The sequence below is a fragment of the Emydura macquarii genome, unplaced genomic scaffold (genome assembly GCF_026122565.2).
Source record: "Emydura macquarii macquarii isolate MOO-44397 ecotype Brisbane River unplaced genomic scaffold, CSIRO-AGI_Emac_v2 contig_295, whole genome shotgun sequence".
NCBI classification, from domain to species: Eukaryota; Metazoa; Chordata; order Testudines; family Chelidae; genus Emydura; species Emydura macquarii.
The window spans coordinates 12,997,080-13,018,634 of record NW_027130432.1 but is presented as its reverse complement, the minus strand read 5'-3'; the positions used below and the strand labels follow the sequence as shown (position 1 = coordinate 13,018,634).

At 48.2% G+C, this 21,555-nt stretch overlaps 1 protein-coding gene across 1 annotated transcript; it reads left to right on the top strand.

Annotated features, from left to right (window-relative positions):
* The first annotated feature begins 2,446 nt into the window (after window positions 1-2,446).
* On the top strand, window positions 2,447-19,610 carry SLC38A7 (solute carrier family 38 member 7). Its single transcript, XM_067552777.1, has 11 exons — window positions 2,447-2,552; window positions 7,872-8,350; window positions 9,205-9,403; window positions 9,841-9,985; window positions 10,925-11,023; window positions 14,453-14,510; window positions 15,583-15,697; window positions 16,059-16,206; window positions 16,428-16,627; window positions 17,833-17,887; window positions 18,036-19,610. Exons 2-11 carry the CDS (start codon window positions 8,084-8,086, stop codon window positions 18,136-18,138), a joined length of 1,389 nt encoding a protein of 462 aa, XP_067408878.1. The 5' UTR covers window positions 2,447-2,552; window positions 7,872-8,083; the 3' UTR covers window positions 18,139-19,610.
* Window positions 19,611-21,555: the final 1,945 nt, after the last annotated feature.

The following is a 21,555-nucleotide window of genomic DNA, read 5'->3' as shown; positions in this document are numbered from 1 at the left end:
ATTTAGATTTCATAATTTTTAACTGTTCATGTAATTCCTATGAAAACATTACAGCCAGATTTGCAACAACTTGGTTGATTGCTGCTTCTGGTTGTTCGTTTTTTTCTCATGCATACTGTATGTTTACTGCAAAAACCACGAGAGTTCTGTGGCATTTTAAAGACTAACAAATTTAATATTTGTAGGCATAAGCTTATTAAATTTGTTAGTCTTTAAAGTGCCACAGAACTCTCGTGGTTTTTGCTGTGTACAGACTAACACAGCTACGGCTCTGGAACTATTCTGTCTGTTTACTAACAAAGAAAACACAGAGCAGAAAGGGGAATACACTATTTCGGCCAAGAAATGACGCTTTGGCTCCGGAGAACGAACGAGATTTGCAGTGAAAAGCTGCCTACCCCGCATCACGCCTTACAAAGGGCAGCGCAGGGCAGGGCGCTGCACCCGGGGGCCGACGCGCGGGAGGCCCCGGCGGGCGGGGAGCTGCCAGTTCAGGCTCCTGGAGCTCTCGGGCCGCCGGCTCCTCTCCCAGCACCCTCACGCCGCCGGCAGCTCCCTGCTCCGGGCCAGCTGCCCCTGCCTGAAGGCTCCGCCCTCCGCAGCGGGACTAGGCGCTCGGGGGGACCCCGCTCCTCCATGGGCCGCTCCCAGTCCCTACCTTCTCTCTGCAGTCAGAGGCGGCTCCGGGCACCCCGCTCCCGCCTCATCCCGCGGGGTGCGCTCCGGGCCGGCAGGCCGGTGGGTGGCTCCAGGCGCCTCCTGTGCTGGGTCAGGCCGCTAGGCCCGTCTCCATGGCGACGGCTACGGCGCGGCGCAAGCACCAAACCGCGCAGTCGATGTGCCCCCTCCACGGCTCGGGACAGGGAGCAGTTTCTGGGCCTTGGAACAGGCGGGGGCCGGGGCAGCACCACTTACGTTCCCCCCGTTTCACAAGAGTTGACCCCTGCCCCGCGAGACTCCGACCCACTGTCCCAACACTCTCGAGACCCCCATCACTGCCGAGAACCCCACCAGCAACCCTACCCCTCTGAGACCCCAACCTATGGCCCAACACCCATGAGATCCCCCACTACCGAGATCCCCCCACCCCCCCCAAGACCCCACCCACTGCCCCAACACCCGGGAGATCCCCCACCACTGAGATCACCACCGCCACCATCCCTACCCCATCCTGAGACCCCACCCACTGCCCCAACACCTGCAAGAACTCCCACTGCTGAGACCCTCCCCCAACTAACCCTCCCCCCAAGAGCCCAACCCACTGCCCCAACACCCACGAGATCCCCCCAGCCTGGGGATCCTCCAGCTCAGCACCTCAGGCTTTGGCCCTAATTATTAGTGAGGCAGGAATTTCAGAGAATAAACAGAAGCCTTGGAAAAAGGTCTGTACATGATTAGATGGGGGGGGCTATAGGGAGTAGATTGTTTTACAAAAGAAGCACTTGTGTCCTGAAAACCAGTCTCTGCCTTCCACAAGAGAGATAGATGTTCAGTGATGTGTGAGAGATCTGTGCAGAGAAAACATCAAGGCCACTTACTGCACATACACACCTCCATAAAGCCAATTTCCAGCCTTGGCTTGAAAGACTTCAATGCCAAATTTCAGAGTGAACCAGATGCTGAGGGGGATAAAAGCTACCAGGATGTGTGGAAAAATAAAGATACACAAAGCTCTTCCTCGGGATGCAGAAAAACTGAAGAGACAAGGGCCTGAATCTCCACTGCCCTGCACCTTGTGTTATTTATATCCATGCAAAGCAAGTGTAGAAGATCCCACTCTGATCTGGTGGCATTTTACACTCTGTGCTGCTGTAATGGACCACATAAGCTACAGGGGATCAGGCCCAGGGCCAAATGCAACAGGAAAGGATAGAACAAACAATAGGGCCAACGCCTGAGGTGCTGAGCACTTGCATCTGCCATTGAAACCAATGGGAAATGCAGATGCTCAGCATATTGGGCCTAATTTTGCAAACACTAATACTTTTACTCATCAGAGACATTGCATTAAAGCCAGTGGATGCATGTGATTAAATTTACATGTTTAAATATTTTCTTTGGTCTGGAAAATATTTTTCTAAGTTACCTTGTGTTTGCCATTACTTGTAACAATCTTTTTTTCCCCCTGAGTGTGTCTTACAGACCAGCCTCTATGCAAGGTTAAGTCAGTATAAGGCATAGAGGTAAGAGCTCTGCATGATGTGAAGTCCAGTTTGTTGGTATCTTGTTTATTGCCCTGGCTGGAGGAAGCTAGGTTGGGCAGGGTAGAAAACTTTACACAATTGTGCTGATCTAGTGACCTGGAAACCGTCAGGGCCTTGAAATGGAGAATTTGAAAACCCAGATCCTGCTGAGTGTTATTGTTAAGCGAGTTACGAAACAGGAAATTACTCATAGAAGAATGACCAGGGCCCAGGCAACTTAGAACCAGCGAGGCTGGGAGAGAACTACAGCTCCCAGCCTCCTGTGCGCCGGGTGACGCCAGCTAGGTTGCACGTGGTGCTTAATCAGCTGCCTAAGGAGCTGCTGGACTGGAGCCGGTGCTGAGAGAGGTAGGAGCGGGACTGTGAGAGGCTTTTTGTTCCATTTCCCCAGGCATGAGTAAGGGGCAGAGGTTGGGCTTCAGGGGAGGAAGAAGGGGGTTGGTGGAGTAATGAGCATAGGAGTCCCCAAACGCCCAGCAGCGAGGAGATCTGGTGCCCGTATGCACCAACCTCCCTGTGTATTCGAGCCCTCCTTTTCCTCTCACCAAAACAGTGGGTATCAAAAAGGGGCATACCTAGCCTATCCCTTCTTCCCATCCACTTGTAGACATCAGGACAGGACCCCTCATGTAGTGGTGTACTCCACATCTGAGACGACTAAACAGATTCTGTGGCAACTATATGATCATTTCCCTTTGCCATTCCCTTTTGATGCTGAAATAGGGCCCTGGACGCACCCATGTGACCCATCTGCTGCCATGGATGCTGCTGCAGGGCCCATGGGAGAGCTGCCCTGCAGACATGGGACCTTAGCCATCCCCCACCCTCAATAAAACAATGATTACTGCTCCCATTGAGGTGCCTGGGGCAGGTTCTGTGCTTGCCTTTCCCCTCCCCATTCTTTTGTCCCCATTTCCTGTGCTAATGGGTCTGCTCTTTCTCCAGGCTGTCATATGAAAGGTGGGTTGTTTGCTTGGCTGGAGTTTTCCTACTTGGGGCTGCACATGGCATGGCAGTGCTGCAACTGAGGGTCAGCAATGGGAGAGGGTAGGGCATGGAGGTAAGAGTCTGTCTCTTGGTTATGGTGCCCCTGCTGTCAGCAGATTTCAGGGTGAAACCCTCCACAAGGAAGCTGTGCACTGGAAGCAAGGGTTTAAAAGTTTCTGCTTGTAGTGTAGCTCTGCCAGATGGATTCATAGGAATCATCCATTGAAACAAGACCACTAGTCCCAGAAGTTTGATCTCCTGGCTGTAAGCAGAGACAGATGCCACCTGCTTCATAGGAAGGGCTGCTACCTACTAGTACACCTGATGGACTATGCCATGGGAAGAAACTGCACCAGATGCAGCATTTTGAGGGTTTAGTGTGAAATGAGTTAAGGATGGAGAACATTTAACCCTGACATTGTGAAGTTTGTCTGCCAGCAATGGGGTACTGCAGTATGCAAGGCAAGGGTATTTGCTCTGCTAGTTCAGCTCACTGGAAATCCTCTTTCTTGCACTTTGCAACCATGGCTATTGTAGAGATTGGAACCTGGCCCTGGGGGAAAATTTTATCCAGACCCCAGATGGCAATCCATTTTATACCCATAAACATTGACTGATAACCCTTATTACTACTTCCTAGTTACCCTACAGGTGTGGTTCTTATTCAGGTATGTATCTAATTCAATAAGCTTCAGAAGAAAAGTATCTGTCTCAGTGCTGTCCTGCACCTGTGAGCGCCACTGGTTAATCACGTAGTGGATTAGAAATTATTTATGAGCTTTGATCTGTGTGTCCTCGGATGTCTTTCACTCCGGGAGTGTGATTTGCTACAAAAAATACACAGATGAGATGGTTGAAGTCAGTTTCAGGGCTGTTGGAGATGCTTTTCTCAACCTGCTCCTCAAAAGCACTCCACACTGTATGTAGTGTTTGAAGACATCCACTGTCTATGTTAACAAAGAAAACAATGGGGAGGACATAAAGATCAACTCACACCTTTCCCCAGGAGTGTGCTAATAAAGTTTGTGGATGACACAAAGTTGGGAGGTATTGCTGATACAGAGAAAGACCGATATATACAACAAGATCTGGATGACCTTGTAAACTGGAGTAATAGAAATAGGATGAAATTTAATAGTGGAAAGTGCAAAGTCATGCACTTAGGGACTAATAGCAAGAACTTTTGCTATGAGCTGGGGACACATCAGTTGGAAGTGACAGAGGAAGAGAAGGACCTGGGCATATTGGTTGATCACAGGATGACTATGAGCTGCCAATATGATGTGGCCATGAAAAAAGTTAATGTGGTCCTAGGTGCATCAGGAGAGGTATTCCCAGTAGAGGTAGGGAGGTGTTGGTAACATCAGGCACTGGTGAGACCTCATCTGGAATACTGTGTGCAGTTCTGGTCTCCCATGTTTAAAAAAGATTAATTCAAACTGGAACAGGTGCAGGGAAGGGCTACTAGGATGGAAAACCTGCCTTCTGAGAGGAGACTCAAAGAGCTTGGCTTCTTTAGCATAACCAAAAGAAGTCTGAGGGGAGATATGATTGCTCTCTATAAATACATCAGAGGGATAAATACCAGGGAGGGAGAGGAGTTATTTAAGTTCAGCACCTATGTGGACATAAGAACATATGGATATAAACTGGCCATGAGGAAGTTTAGACTTGAAATTAGACCAAGGTTTCTAACCATCAGAGGAGTGAAGTTCTGGAACAACCTTCCAAGGGGAGCAGTGGAGACAAGAAACCTAGCTGGCTTCAAGACTGAGTTTGATAAGTTTATGGAGGGGATGGTATGATATGATAGAACAGCCTAATTTGGCAATTGACTATCTTTGACTACTAACGGTAAAGATGCCCAGTGGCTTCTGATGGGATGTTAGATGGGGTGTGCTCTGAGTTACTACAGAGAATTCTTTCTTGGGTGCCTGGCTGGTGAGTCTTACCCACACGCTCAGGGTTTATCTGATCACCATATTTGGGGTCAGGGAGGAATTTTCCCCCAGGGCAGATTGGCGTAGACCCTGGAGGTTTTTTGCCTTCCTCTGCATCATGGGGCACGGGTCACTTGCTGATGGATTCTCTGTATCTTGAAGTCTTTAAATCATTATTTGAGGACTTCAATAACTCAGTCTCAAGTTAGGGGTCTATTACAGGAGTGGGTGGGTGAAGTTATATGGCCTGCATTGTGCAGGAGGTCAGAGTAGATGATCATAATGGTCCCTTTTGACCTTATAGTCTGAGTGACTGCTCCTCAGACTTCTGTCACAGGAATGCTCAGCCCACATCCAAGATCATCTTTCCCTATAGAGCCCTTCCCAACTCACTTATGTGGGTATAACAAGACACCTGCCTCAGTATTTAACCCCTTCCTTAAGGGATCAGGGTTGAGGCAAATACTTCTGACCTGTTAATTTTATGCTTTAGCTTTGTTTTCTCTAATCCCATGCTATAATGCTGATGCTGCATGGCTGAGTTACACTTAGAGTAAGACCCTGGAGTGACAGAGCTGATAGCTTATCTTACTAATGCTTGGAAAAATCCAGTTGATGATCCCATGAGAGGGCAAACTCCAGTCTGCTCCTCATTTCACTCTGCATGTTCCCAGCTTCCTGATCAGCACTAAAATGAGCGGAATAAATACATTGTGGGGCTCAGTATTTCACTAATTGGTGTCATTACTGTTTTGTGGTGGAAGGAGTGAAGTATCTCTTGCCTCATAGTATAAAGAGTTAATCCAGTAGCTGTGCATAGTGGGGCAGATGAAGAACAGTATAAAAGTCCCATCATGAAGCCCTCTTTGCTGGGAAGGGAGAAAAATGCAGTCCAACTTCATAATTCAAGCTGCTTCTCTACATCATGGCCAGTTTGTAATTACTGTAGTTCAACTGTAAACAGAGCTTTGGGGGCAAAGCAACCAGTGCAGACATGTGAGCAATACTTCTGTGATTAAAAGTAACCTGTGGGGATGGTTGGGTTTGTGCCTTTTTTACTACTTTGTTTTAAAAAAGAGAGTGTCCCCCCCGCCCCCCTTTTTATTTTTCCTTGTCCTTTTTAGCTCTGGGGGAGTTTTAATTTTTCTTTTCGCTAGAGAGCTTTTTGGAGGATCCACAGCAACAGAGTGGGAGCTTTCTCAGACCATGATTCAGGGGTTAGAAAAGTTGCATATTTAACAAAAATAACGAGAGTTCTGTAACACTTCCTCAGTGAGCTGAAGCCCATGAAAGCTTATGCCTGCTGAAATTAAATTTGTTAGTCTTTAAAGTGCTACAGGACTCTAGTTGTTTTTGCTGTATACCGACTAACACGGCTACCCCTCTGGAACTCTTCTACATGGAAGATATTTAACAAAGATGTCTTTCCTTCCAACTGGGAATCAGGCATTTGACTTAGAGGTATTGGCAAAACCCAAAAGATTTTAAACAGTCTGAATAGAAATCGCTTCCTCTCTCAATTAATCAAGTTTTACTTGGTACTTGAGGTGGACGAGTTCTTCATATAGTCTTCCAAGAAAAATGGAAAACAGAATCTTCATTTCTAATGGAAAAATAGACCTTTTAAGTCTCCTTTCTTCATCACAAAGAAGCAAAAAGAGCATACTCTCTGTTATTTATTTATTTATTTATTTATTTATTTATTTATTTATTTATTTATTTATTTGTGAACTGTAGCACCTAGGACCCTTAGACATGAACTCAGGTCCCTTTGTGCTGGGTGCTGTACAAAAACAATAAAAAGACGCTCCCTGCCCAGAGAGCTTACAGTCTCCTCTCTTGCCGTTACCTTTTGCATGTCCTCTTTAAGCACTGGCAATAGTTCTTAATACATGGGGTGGATTTATTAAATTTGTGTATCTCTGAGCTCCAGTGCTGAGGATCTTACACAAAAGTTGGTATCCCCAACCTAGCAATGACTTTGTGGTGTCCTTTTGTGATGAATATGAAAAGCTGTTGTTTTTCCCAGGTTCTGAGGTGTTCCCTCTGCTTTGTTTTGTGCTCATACCATTCCAACTGGTGGCTCTTCAAGTCTTGCCCTGAACTCTGTCCCAAAGGAGAACAAAGGCTTTTGCTGTGTTTGCAGAAGTGTGGGTTGGAAATAAGGAAGTTGGTTTTGAAATACAGTCGTGTGTGTGTCAAATGAATTTTAGTGACAAGGCACCAGTTTCACAGCACTGCGACTTGAAGTTCTCTCACGCCACAGGGCCAATGCAGCATAGACAATGCAAGCAGTGTATGCTTCCTCCATGCACCAGCTCACCACCGTGCCTCATCTCTGACCTAGAGGGACCGGTTGTTAGGAGATAGAGGGGAGCTCTCTCTGTCCGTCCAATCCCTGGGTCTGTCAGCTGAGACAAAGATGACTGTGTTGGTGGTGATTTGTGTGATGTGGATTTTTGTATGTCAGAAGCAGAACTGAGACTTGTTTCTCATAAGCAACTAGATGACAATAGAACTGGGTCATCTAGCTCAGGCAGCAGAGGCTCAGGCTTTAAGAACCAGAGGCCCCAGATTGGTCCCCACTTCCAGCAACCCACCCAGGAGTGCAATGTCATCTTTAAATGAGAGGTTAAGTTGCTTTGCAGCTAGGGCACAGGAAGACTGTTGATCTAGCAGGCCAGCAGCATGAATTTCATATGCACTTGGTGGTGATGCTCTTCCTTTACTCCTCTTCTAGGAGCAGTAAAGTAGCCTGAACTCTGTACCTGGTGAGTCCCAGACAAGGCCCCCTGTGCCTGCAGCAGGAGAATGTTACCCACTTTGTGACCCCTTGGATGCTGAGGCTGGATGGAGTCGATGTGGGCTGGTGTTTTCTTTGCCTGTGGTCATGGCCCGGTGATGAGTCAATAGGGAGACGCAGAGAACGGACAGGCGCTGCCGGACAGGGAAATGGCCCGGCACAATGTGGGGATCAACAGGGAGTATGGAGACTGGGACTGGAGTGCGGATGCCGGGGAGCGGGCCAGGCTGCTACAGAGCCCCAGCGTGGAGACTGGGCCGAAGAGTGAAGAGGGGCAGGGACCCAGGACGGGGGCCACCTCCACACTGGGGGCCATCTTCATTGTGGTGAATGCTGCCCTCGGGGCCGGGCTGCTCAACTTCCCCGCGGCCTTCAGCACGGCAGGCGGTGTGGCAGCGGGGATCGCGCTGCAGATGGTGAGACGGGAGGGAGGGGCTCTGGGTGCTTGGGGTTCCCTGCAGGAGAACACAGAGGATCATGCAGGAGACATCCTAGCGCATGTTCCCATTCGCTTCTTCTGAGCGAAGTGGTGCCTGGTCCTGGTGCATCTGTCTGGGTGCGATGGTCATGGGGGCTTCAGAACTCAGAGCAGTAGCGTACCGAGATGGCAGGGTGTGGGGGGACCAGGTCCCCTGGCACCAGCCTGCGGGGAGGCACCGGGCTGGCCCATCATGACACGCAGGAGGCAGGAGACACAGGAAGCTCTGAGGGGCGCCCCTCAGCGCCTCTCCCCCTGAGCATCTTGAAGAGCCAGCCCGGCGCCCCCACCCCCAGGCTGCGGGGGTGAGGCCGTCCCGTCCAAGCCAGCACTGGGCTGCGGGGCTGGAGCGGTGGGTAAGCACCAGGCTGGCCCTTCATGATGGGCAGGGGGCGCAGGAGACTCTGAGGGGTGTCCCTCAGCGCCTCCCTCCCTCCCCCTGTGAGTTATGAAGGGCCGGCCCAGACTTCCTCCCCAGGCCAGGGGGTTGAGGCCACCCCATCTGAGCCGGCACCGGGCTGCGGGGCTGCAGCGGGAGAGGCAGGAACCGCACGGTGGGTAAGTACAGGGAGCAGGAGGGGCATTGGAGCCAAGCCTGCATTTGCGCCCCCCCTCACCTTCCACAGGTACAGACCCCACCTCCCCAGGGCAGCTGGGGAGCTCCTGCCCTGCATGGGGGGAGGGTGCGTGAGGCCTGGGGGTGAGGGGCCAAATGTAGGCTTGGCCCCCGGGCGCTGGAGACCCTCGGTATGCCACTGCCCCAGAGCTCTGACGGCCCTGCTCTGCCCACAGTCCATGCTGGTGTTCATTATCGGAGGGCTGGTGATCCTGGCATACTGCTCGCGGGCCAGCAATGAGCGCACGTACCAGGAAGTGGTGTGGGCTGTGTGCGGCAAAGTCCCCGGCGTGCTCTGTGAGGTCGCCATCGCTGTCTACACCTTTGGCACCTGCATCACATTCCTCATCATCATCGGGGACCAGCAGGACAAGAGTGAGTGGTCAGGGCTGCATTGGGCCAACCCTGGGCCAGGCTCCTGAGGGGGAGGAGAGGGTGTTACACCTGGGTGAGGGCATGGAGCACAAGGGAGCCTACGTCACTGCATGTGATGAACAGTTTCACTGGCCCATCCTGGCAGCCTGTGCTGGGCCCTGTGGCTCCTGAGGGCTGAATTAAAGGGATGCCTTGAATGACAGTGTCACACAGAGATGCAGGCTGCTCTCACCAGACCCCCAGGGCTGAACTGCCAGTGCTGGCCCCAGCAGCTCCCTGCCTCTGTTTCAGCACAGCTTCCATTCCTCTTCCTCCCCCCATGTTTCCTGACTCAGATTTGAGATCTGCCCTCCATTAAGATGGGGATCCCCCAGCCTGATTGGCATCGGGCTTGGTTATGCCCTGACCATATCGTTCTGCCTTTATCTCCTTACCAGTCATTGCTGCACTGCTGAAGGATCCCCATGGGGCAGATGGCAGCCACTGGTACACAGACCGCAAGTTCACCATCAGCATCACAGCCTTCCTCCTGATCCTGCCCCTCTCCATCCCAAAGGAGATAGGCTTCCAGAAATACGCCAGGTGGGTGGCTGGGAAAAGCTGAACCAGGAGCTGTGGGTGGGAGGATGCTAAGGAGACAGGCAGGCAACTGGGCTTGACCAGGGTGTTCAGTTGCGTTCTGCTGCCTTCTTAGCACACGAGTAGGGCACTGGACTGGGATCAAGGAGATGAGGATTCTAGCCCCAGCTCTGCCGATAACCTCTGTGACCTTGGGCAAGTCCCTTCACTGCTCTGTGCCTCAGTTTCCCCACCTGTAAAATGGGGTGTAAAGTGCTTTGAGGTCCTTGGATGAAAAGCATTGTAAAATTATTTCTCTGGGGGCAATATATCACAAGCTCCCCTCTCTCTAGCTCTTCCATACCAAACCATAGTAGGAGACTGGGTGCTGGGAGTGGGTTCTCTGCATCTCTGTCTCTGGTTTCTCCCTGTGGACCATGAAGATGGTCCCATAGGAAAGAAGACAAGCAGGGTCATAGACTCTCTCTCTGCTAACACTTTTCTAAGTATGTCACGCCGTCCCCAGAACTGGTGGGAGCACTGGCTCTACTGGTGTCTGGTGCTTTAACCCCCATGGCCTCTAATTACTCAGAGCAGGAAATTACTCGGAGCAGGGCTAGACAACAGGAAATATTCTGGATAGAAAATTAGTGGCCATTGGTGGCTGACCTATCCTAAGGCTAGCACTCGGGAAGTTGGATTGATGGTAGCAGTGACAGGAGATTGGAAGGAGCCATGGCCATGGAGAGAGAATTGGGTGGGGCAGAGTGGAATATTGCAACTAAAAACTCCATTGGATTCCTGGGAGAACCATGTGAATGTACTGGGGAAAGGGAGATGCTGTTGGAAGAAGTCCCTGTCCAGGCTCACCAGATTCTCCCCAGGGAGGCTTTGAACAAGGAATAAGAGTGAGCAGAGGAGAGGGGCAGCACCATCATCTGTCCAGTCTTTTCTTTCTTGCAGCTCCTTGAGTGTGATTGGCACCTGGTACGTCACCGCCGTCGTCATTATCAAATACATCTGGCCTGACAAGGAGATCATCCCAGGGCAGATCCCCATGCGGTACGGGAAAGCAGCACCCACGCTTCAAAACCAGGGCATGCTGAGTCACAAGTTAGATTAGGGAGATAAAGGGGTGGCCTTGTACCAAAAATAGCTGCTCTGGAACTGTGGGGCAATCTGTTTCTGATCAGTAGTGAAAGGACTAACAATACTGAAATGCAAACGCTCCTAAATTCCCATTCTCAGATGAATGAGCTCAGATTATGTCTCCAAGAATTGGTCTATTGGTTTGTCTGTAGGCACAGGCAGACAGCACCACCCATCGTTGCAGCCGCTTCTGAAAGGTTTGCTTTAGAAGCATTTTGAATTAAAACTTTTACATTTGTTTTAACTGAAGCTCCTTATTCCAATCCCTCGTAAGGAAATTAAATCCACTTCCATAATGTATGTAAACGCTAGCTCATACCAGCCGGGTGCCTTCTCTGCCCCAATGTCATACAGAAGGGGAGAGAGCATTTTATTAGTTGCCTGTGGATCTCCCTGTGCATCTTGTTCTGGGAAATTGTAAGATCTCTGGGGCAGGGACTGTGTCCTCTCTGATTTGTACAGCGCTGAGCACATTGTTGGTTCTTAAATAAGTCTGCAGAAACATCTGGTACATCAGACAAACACCAGGCTTGGGTACCACTAAGTATCAGCTCTGTCCTATCCCTGTTATAACTGCTGGCTTGCTTGTATACCTCCACATCAAATCCAGCACAATCTTTAGCAGTCTGTATTCTAGTTGGGAGATGAATACTCACTCAGAACAGGCAAAAATATAGGGTGTTTATCAGATGGGTCAGCTTTGAATATCCTGGCAATGGACAAAATACCCAACCGGTCTTTTCTATAGTTATTAATTATATGCAATAAATACAATCAAATATTAATAATAAAGGAAAACAATGGAAATATAATCCATTTGGCTAAAATGAAATTTAATGAATTGTGGGAGAAGCAAATTGATATATGGCACATTCATGGAAGAGGAAGAGATATGGTTCATGGTCTCAAGGAATCTTTCAAACTAGGTTGTCTCTTCTACTAATACAACGAGAGTCCTGTAGCACCTTAAAGACTAACAAATTTAATTTCTGCAGGCATAAGCTTTCGTAGGCTGCAACCCACTTAGTCAGATGCAAGAAATAGAAATCAGATAGGGGGTGTATATATACATCCAAGGGTAAGGAACAACAATGGGGAGGGTAGGTGTTAGCAAAGTCCATTCAGTTACAGTAGATGAGGCCTATTCACAACCATTGATTAGAAGATGAGAATGTGTGAACAGTGACAATTACTTCTTGTAATGAGATAACCATTCCAAGTCCCTATTCAGACCCAGTTTGATTGTGTCAAGTTTGCAGATGAGTTCCAGCTCTGCAGTTTCTCTTTGAAGTCTGTTTTTGAAGTTTTTTTTGTAGAAGTCTAGCAACTTTCAAGTCAGCTACAGAGTGTCCTGGGAGACTGAAGTGCTCTCCAACTGGTTTATGGATATTACCATTTTTTATGTCTGATTTGTGTCCATTTATTCTTTTGTGTAGTGACAGCCCGGTTTGGCCAATGTACATGGCAGAGGGGCATTGCTGGCACATGATGGCATATATTACATTAATAGATGTTCAGGTGAATGAGTTCCTTATGGTGTGGCTGATGTGGTTAGGACCTGTGATGGTGTCACTAGATTCGATGTGTGGGCAGAGCTGGCAACGGGGTTTGTTGCAGAGGTAGGTTCCTGGGTTAGTATTCTTGTGGTACTGTGTACGGTTGCTGGTGAGTATTGCTTCAGGTTGAGGGGCTGTCTGTAAGCAAGGATAGGCCTGCCTCCCACGACTTGAGTGAGTGAGGGATCATCTGCTAGGATAGGTTGTAGATCCTTAATGATATGTTGGAGAGATTTTAGCTGGGGGCTGTAGGTGATGGCCAGTGAAAACTGCTGTTTTCTCTGTTGGGTCTGTCCTGTAGTAGGTGACTTCTGGGTACCTATCTGGCTCTGTCAATTTGTTCCTTCACCTCTCCAGGTGGGTATTGTAGTTTTAAGAATGTTTTATGGAGATCCTGTAGGTGTTTGTCTCTGTCTGAGGGATCGGAGCAAATCCAGTTGTATCTTAGGGCTTGGCTGTAGATAATGGATCATGTAATGTGTCTAGGGTGGAAGCTGGAGATATGAAGATATGTATTGAGGTCAGTTGGTGTTCGGTATAGAGTGGTATTAATGTGACCATCCTTTATTTGTATTGTAGTGTCCAGGAAGTGGATTTCTTGTGTGAACTGGTCCAGACTGAGGTTGATGGTGGGGTGGAAATTATTGAAATCTCGGTGGAATTCTTCGAGGGACTCTTTCTCGTGGGTCCAGATGATGAAAATGTCATCAGTGTAGCATAGGTAAAGGAGAGGTGCTTGGGAATGAGTTTTGAGAAAGCGGTGTTCTAGGTCAGCCATAAAAATGTTGGCATACCGTGGGGCCATGTGGGTGCCTATAGCTGTGCCACTGACTTGGAGGTATAGATTGGCTCCAAATCTGAAGTAGTTGTGGGTCAGGACAAAGTCACAAAGTTCAGCTACCAGGTGTGATATATCATCAGGGAAAATATTCCTGATGGCTTGTAGTCCATCTTTGTGTGGAATGTTGGTGTAGAGAGCTTCTACATCCATAGTGGCTAGGATGGTGTTGTCTTCTGCTAATGGATCACTCTGTTCTTTTGAGCCAATGTCCTGGCGTTGTGTTTTAGAATACTGTGCCATCTTATGGATGAGACATAAAACTGAGGCCTCGATCACTGGTTGCCCTTTTAAAAAATTCCCTCTTTTTGCAAGTGTCCCGGCCAATTCCAGCGTGGGTGATTAAATTCTGTCAGCCTACTCCTTGTGTGTTCCTCTTTATATATGTGCCTCAAAAGAAGGACTCACTATCATTTTTATATTGGGCAAATAATATGATTTTCATATGAAGCATTGCACCCACCTTCTATACTGTTTACTCTGCTCTGTGGTCAAAGAGATTTTAGATCTATGCTGATAATCTAAACTTTCTTGAATTTGCTTAGTACTTTATAGAATTTTCAGAACAAACTAAACGGTTGAAGAGGAAGACGCAGGCCAAGATTTTAAACAGTGGCTAGTGACTTGCTGAGTACTTCAATTTTTGGGGTGCCTGACTTGAGATGCCTTTTAAAGGTACCTGATTTTTCAGAGGGTGGGTGCTCAGCACTTTCTGAAAATCAGGGTCCTTTAAGGTGTCCAGAGGGCACCCCAAAAATCACTAGTGCCATTTGAAAATATTGGCAAGTGCATGAGCAGGGAAACCATCAGTCACTATGCAAACTGCAGTGAATTGAGCATGTCATGGAGCACCCCGGAAATGTACATGTGCCATTGAGATCTGCTATTTAACCCAAGTAACTATCCTGGCAGCTAGATCTGAACTGGTTGTGATTTCCCTCTCCGCAGCCCCTCCTCCTGGATGGCCGTGTTCAACGCCATGCCCACCATCTGCTTTGGATTCCAGGTACAGCTGCTCCCAGGAAGGCCTGGGATGATGGAGATCTAAGATGAGTTAGGAGCAGGAAATGCCCATCTGGTCTAATTTGCTGCACCTCTTTTGGATTATTTTAGGTTCTCTTCTTCCCCCCCTTTCTCCCCTTTATTTTAATATCAAGACTCCTACTGCCCCTGTCAGAGCCTCGCACTAGGACATGATATGGGATAAAGCCTTAAAGTGAAGGATACAAGCAAAACAATGGAGTTTTAAAATGACCATTGAAGCTGAGGACAGAGATGACCTGTTGTGCTCCACTTAGTCTCTTTCTTGAGACCAGTGCTGGCTTGTTCCCTGCAAGACTTTGTCAAGTGTCGTGTCCATTCTCGTTCTAACTGGCCCAAGTAACAGGATTTCCAACACTTCCTTGGGAGATTGTTCCACAGCCAGAGACCTCACTCTCAGGATGTTTCCCCTGGGAATTCAGCCTGGGAGTCCCTTTAATTTCACTTTAGTACTGCAAATTATGTCCCTGCACCAGGCTAAAAAACACTCCTGAGTGTTCGCGTCCTTCCCGTGTTTGCAGATAGTTATTCTGTTGCTGAGCCATGCCCTCTACATAATTAGCTCTTCCCCTTTCTTCCTAAATCAGTCCCTTGTCCTGCCCCCTGGCCTGTTTTCTTTGCCCTTTCCTGAACTTCCAGTGGGATCCATTGGGCTGAGTGACAGGAGAGGCACACTTTCACCATCAGTGATGTTTCCCATCACTTCAGTTTCACAACCAAGTGTTTCTGATGCAGACACCTGACAGCACACGGCCTGGCTTTGTGCTGGACAGACCCAGGGCTAAACTTAGACTGAACCCAAGGAAAAGCTGGGAGGTGGGCTCTCCTTGTCCAGAAACAAATCCAGGTGTCTCTTAATTCAGTTACGTTTCCTGCTTCAGTCACCTTCCCTGGTAACATGCCAGTGTGTGGAGGGACTGCCTGCCTCTGTACGTCTCCTTCCACTCCCATTATAAGGCTGGTGTAGCTGAGTCCCACTGGAGCACAGAATGGCTGGCCCAGCAGCACCTTGCATGCTTTCTTTCTGTCTCTGGCAGTGCCACGTGAGTAGTGTGCCCGTCTTCAACAGCATGAAGCGGCCAGAGGTGAAGCCCTGGGGGGCAGTGGTGACGGCAGCCATGGTTATCGCGCTCTTTGTCTACACAGGGACAGGTAGGAGCGAGGCCTTTGATCTCTGTCCTGCCCACGGGGCCCAGCTGCTGCTGCAGCATGTCCTCCTGAAAGACTCTGGTTGGGAAAGCTCTGAGCTTCCCTTCAGCTGAACTGCTGTTCAAGGGACCCCGGGACTGGAACAGCTGTAAACTCTCCCACAGCCACCACCGCTGAGGAGATGCTGTCATCGCTGTGTATTCTGCACCTCAACCCCAGATTACTATCCCTTTGGTGCCCCATAGATCCCACTAAAGTGTGGGCCCCAGGGACAAACCTGGCCATCTCCTTCATCCAAGTTCCTGTGCCCCATCCTTCCCCTAGCCCCGGCTGATATCCTCCCCTGGCTTTCTGTCCCCTCCAGGGGTCTGTGGCTTCCTGACATTTGGCACGAGTGTGGACCAGGATGTGCTGCTGTCCTACCCCTCCAATGACATTCCTGTTGCCATCGCACGGGCCTTCATCATCCTCTGCGTGCTGACATCCTATCCCATCCTGCACTTCTGCGGCAGGTGAGAGGAGCGGGAGGTGGTTCATGGATTGGGCGCTCCAGACTAAATGAGATTGGTTCTTCCCCTTGGTGGTCTGCAAGGGGCCAGGCTACTAGAGATCCTGCTATTCTGAACGTACAACCCTGGTAACAAATCAATGGTGAGGGAATCCCAAGAGCTGGGATCTGATATGTGAGGTGTGGAAGCCCCCTGCTATTCTCGTCTCTCTGCCTCCCTTGCAGAGCCGTGCTAGAGGGTCTCTGGCTACGCTACAATGGGGAAACGGTGGAGGAAGATGTGGTGCGCGAGAGGCGCCGGCGTGTGTTCCAGACAGTCAGCTGGTTTCTCCTGACTCTCCTCCTGGCCTTGTTCATCCCAGATATCGGCAAAGTCATCTCTGTCATTGGGGGCCTGGCTGCCTGCTTCATATTCATCTTCCCAGGTATGGCCCCCGCTTTTGGTGTGTTGGAATCACACAGCAGCCAATCAGAAAGCAGCCAGCATATTAAACAGTGAGCACTGTGTTTCATTGGGTTGCTGAATTAGGCCGTGGGGTCACACTTCACAGGAGTCAGTTCTCCTACATATCCTGCACTGATCTGGTGGGAACGGATATCTATGTATCCATATCCCATCCATCTCTATGGTATCCTGTGCGCCATACAGCTCCTTTTGAGCCAGAGTTCTGGGGAAAGATCATGGAAAGGACAGGGCAATAAAGTTACAATGCCCCCCCACACCCAGTCCTCGCCAATAAAACCAGTCTGGTGGTACTGAGTGAAAACAAAATATTATTCTCTCTCAAGGACAGAGAGACATCAAGGGCTGAATTTTCAGCAAAGGAGGCCCAAAGTCCAAGCCCACATTTGCGCTGACTTCCCCTCCACCCACTCTGAAAACTTGGCCCCAAATCATTAGAAGTAGCATCGAAGAAAGGAATGGTCCTGTGCCCCTGTGAAGTTAGCAGTGTGCCACATGCCAGTTGGTCACTGTGGAGACAGAGTTATGATTGTGGGATCTAAATGGGGGTAGGAGTTTGGCTATCAACATCCTGAACTTAATATGCTTGTTGGGTGAGAAAGATGTGGGAGAGGTGCTGAGCGCCCCATCCTGCCCACCCCAGCCTGGTTAGCAAGGCACTTAGCACACATTTCTAGTGTAATTCTTCCCTTCTTGATCCCCTTTGAGAAGGCAATAAAATCTAGCATACTGAGATTGATGGCATGGCCTGGTGGTATTGATTGTGCTGTCTCCTGCCATGCAAGCGAATCAGGTTCTTTTTTATTCTAGACTCTTTCTTCTTGGGCCATCCATGCTCCCGGACAGGAGAGGCAGCATGCTGGAAGGGGTGTGGAGAGAATTCCTTGATCCCCTTAGTCAATAAATTAGCAGCACTGATAAAGCAGCTTTTAACAGTCTGGCTGTTCCTGCCTGGCTGGGAAGGTGGTGGCTTATCTCCCCTCTATCTCACTAGAACAAGCCAAGGAAAGACAGAGAATGCTTTTTTCAGTAACTTTTCTTTCTCTGAAATTCATGACTCCTCTGTCTTCAAGGTGTGGCGGTTGAGTCTCTACTCAGGAATCTGTTGAATGATGACCACTATGGCTATTCTGATGTTCAATGTTGTTTGCATTCCCTCCCCACTAGGACTATGCCTGATTCAAGCCAAACTTTCTGAAATCCCGGAAACCAGGCCAGCCAGGTAAAAACAAATTCACCTTCCACTTCTCCTTGCCTTTTCGCAAGATGATTCAGACCTCTATTCCCATTGGCGGGGTTCAACCAGACACTGTGTCAAGATGGGTTCCCTTGTCTAACGTTGCACATGGATCTGTGTTCTCTATTCACAGCTGGTGGGCACTGGTCAGCTATGGGACGTTTATGGTCACACTTGGAGCCTTCATCTTTGGACAAACCACTGCCAATGCCATCTTTGTGGATCTGATGGCCTGACTCGTTCCATAGGACTAGTCAACGCTGCTCTCTTGGAAGTAGCTTTTCCTCTGGGACAACTTTGGACTGAAGGAAAAATCTGATTTGGCATCTGATGTTTCCAAAAAGTTGGTGGAGGGAAAAAGATTCCTCTCCTGCTGTGGGAGTTTTGTTAGTCTGTTCATTGAGAGAGTTCTACAGTGTGTGTCTGTTCGTTGTCTAACGCACCAACAAGTCAGAGTTTTGTTTTAGATTTTGGCTCCCTGGCCTTAAGAATTGCAGAGGCTCACTACAGAGAATTCAGACACTAATCCCGTGGGAGTGTATATCGCGATGCCCTCACGACAGAAGCCTTTGTGCAGAACACCATCTAGTTCCACACTGGAATTCCAGACTGAATTCTTGTTACCCCTTTGGGGATAGAAATCTCTAAAGAATTGTGTTTGGAATTCACAATACATAATCGGCAGTAGCCCTGCTTTGGATAGGAGACCAGCGGGGAACCAGGAGACCATACTTCTTTGGGACTGCATCTTGTATCTGAAGAATCCTCTCTTCCAAACAATTTAAAGGACCTCAAACTCCCTGTTCTAATGGTGAAATTACTGGTGAGATGTTTGTCTTATAAAGGGAACTGGTAACCTTGCTTTATTAACTTATGAATTATTCATGTCCGGGGTTTTAGCTTCAGATAAGAAAACCACCTAGCTTTCTCATCTCTCTCACTCTGTCATTTAGTCAGTCTCTTCTGTTCTCACTTATCTTAACTGGGAAATTATTTAACCTGTGTCTGATTGGTTTACATTTTTACTGGAAGGTGCTGCTGACTGGTTATTTTGTATCAAGCCCTTTTTTTGCTACTTTGTAATTGGGTGAAAACAGGGCCAGGGAAAAATCTAACAAAGCACATCTGTCCTGACATGCCACTGGGCACCAACAAGCAGTGTGATGTTTACAAAACCGATGTTCCCCCTTCATGTATTTGGGGGCTTGATTGCTATTTTGTTAAGGTGCTTTGACTCTATCAATTTATTGATTCCAGGGTTTAGAGTCTCCAAAGGCTCTTGTAATTTCAAATCCTGTTGGACTCCGGGAAATCCAGGATGGATGTTTGCTGGGCAGGGCTGATAAATTTAGTTTTAAAGGGATGCTGTCAGGGTAAAAGTCATAACTTTAAAAGCCCTCACAGGTGGATTATTAAACCCCTATCGTTATTAAAATTGAGAATTTCTAAATTGTTAGTTTACTTTGGGGTATTTATTTATACTAATCACTGTTTGCATTTCTGTCAGCATGGATGAGGAGAAACAAGCTGATCAGTTTCACTTTTGTTTGTAGACAGTTTCACTTTGATGGCCTGGGGTTAGCACAGTGTCTGGGTTGCAAACTCTGTAGAGGTGCAGTTAAATCTCAGTGGATAGCATTTCTTATTGGACTTTAAAAACAAACTTTTCTGTTGCTCTGTTTTGAAAAATAAATAATATTAAAATCTGGGTTTGTTTTTAATATAAAACCTAAATATTGAGCCTAAGCTGACTTGACTTTTTAATATAGCCACATTCTCCAAGGGCCCTGAATCTATCCCTGAATATTTGTTCCTACTGCCATTCCCAGGAACACCAAACTTTACTGACACAGAGATTTGCATAGTGTTACCTACACTGTGGTGTTCAGTATATGAACTGTAATGTTCAGTTTTCAATCACATGTTTCTGATCATGTTTCGGTTCTCCTGTGCATAGATGAGTTGGGTGGTCCAGTGGGAATCTGTTTAATTCTTTATAGTGTTTGTAGAGAGCAAACATTATACTTTCCAGTCAAAGACTCCACTAGTAGCATGGCCCCCAAGCATAGCACACCCTCGCTCTGTATGCATGTTATCATCCCCCACTCCCTTATTCTGTGACACTAATATTGTGCAGCTCCCAAAGAGGGCGTCATTAAGCATGTGCTCTCTAGGAACAAAAGTGGATGTGGTGTCAGTTAAGTAGTAATTTTTGGCATCCTGATTTCCCTTTTTGGAAGGGTATGTGTTTTGTTTTGGGATGCACAGTATTGCTTTCTAGACTCCTGCATTCCAGTTTAAAGCCTCAATGCAGGCCAGATCTACACTACAAAGTTTTGTTAACATAGCTGTGTCGGTCGGGGCTGTGGAAACCTCACACCCCTGGCAGCTGGCAGAGCTATGCTGGCAAAATCTCTACTGTAGACTGAAGAAGGCTTCTGTCAGCATAGCTAATGTTGTTCAGGGAGATGGTGTTACTATGGCTATGTCAATGTTCTTCATTGCAAGGCCAGGAGCCACTGGCGGCTCCCACTGACCCTAAGTGCAGCTGCCTGATGAATTGTTTATATTCCAATTTATTTTATTTTTAACAGAATATGTACCGAGCCGATCAAAGTCCACCTTCTTCACACATCACATTGACCACAAGGTACGCTGTGCGCCGATAAGTAAACCTAAGTATATCCGTTGTATAATAGCCGTAGTATTACCATAATAACCAACGTAGAACTCTAAGAGTTCAACCGTTTGTGTGGTATATTATTTTTCGGCCCCAGTGAGTTACTGGAAAGAATAGATAGATTCTTAATTCCGTTGAAGAGAAAATCAGAAAGTGAAACAGGAGAAAAAGCAGATAAGAACGTAACTGTGGATATTAATGAAACGAACAGAAGCAGATCTACAACTACTACAGAAAATGAGGCAGTTGGAGAAAGTAGCAGCCACGATAAGGCCATAAGCGAGCCACAAGCCCCAAAAAAGAGAAAGATACGTGCTTTGAAAGATGAAAACCGAAAGTTTCAAGAAAAGTGGACTGGTGAACTGATGGGCATAGCCGCTATGTCTATAACTTAAACCACTGCAGCAGTGTTGCTGTCGCACTTCCATGTAGACACTCGCTACAGCAATGGAAGGGGTTCTCCCCTTGCTGTTGTTTAATCCACTTCCCTGAGAAGCAGAAGCTAGTTCTTCCATTGGGGTTAGTTGGCTGAAGTATGTCGCCCAGGGGTGTGGATTTTTCACACACTAGAGCAACATTACTGGATCGACCTATCTTCTCAGGGTAGACCTGGCCTATGCCACCAGAAAAACTCCTACTGTCAATATATAGTGCATTTACAAAAGGGGGCTCTGCCAGTATAGCTATACTGGGGGGGCCAGGTGTCCTGTTTTCAACTGGAAAGTCTGGTTGAAAGGGGATCAGTGCAAGGTCCAATCAGTACTACTGACATATACCAGAAGTCGATTTGGCTTCAATAACCACAATCGTCCTTAGCTAGCGGGAGGGCGGGAAGAGCAGCTGCTGCTGGAGGAGCTCAGCTGGCTCCTGGATCTGGTGGAGAGGTGGGTGGCAGCGCTGTCCGGAGGGGGCGGGATCCTGACAGCATGAGTCATTTAACGAGCTGGGCCCGTGACTGGGCTCTCCCACCCAC

Bases quoted from the DNA above. Each gene is read 5' to 3' on its own strand.
- SLC38A7 (XM_067552777.1), top strand. From the start codon at position 8,084: ATGGCCCGGCACAATGTGGGGATCAACAGGGAGTATGGAGACTGGGAC. The intron at 11,024-14,452 runs GTACGGGAAAGC...CCCTCTCCGCAG, and splicing joins CCAGGGCAGATCCCCATGCG to CCCCTCCTCCTGGATGGCCG. The intron at 16,628-17,832 runs GTATGGCCCCCG...CCTCCCCACTAG, and splicing joins CTTCATATTCATCTTCCCAG to GACTATGCCTGATTCAAGCC.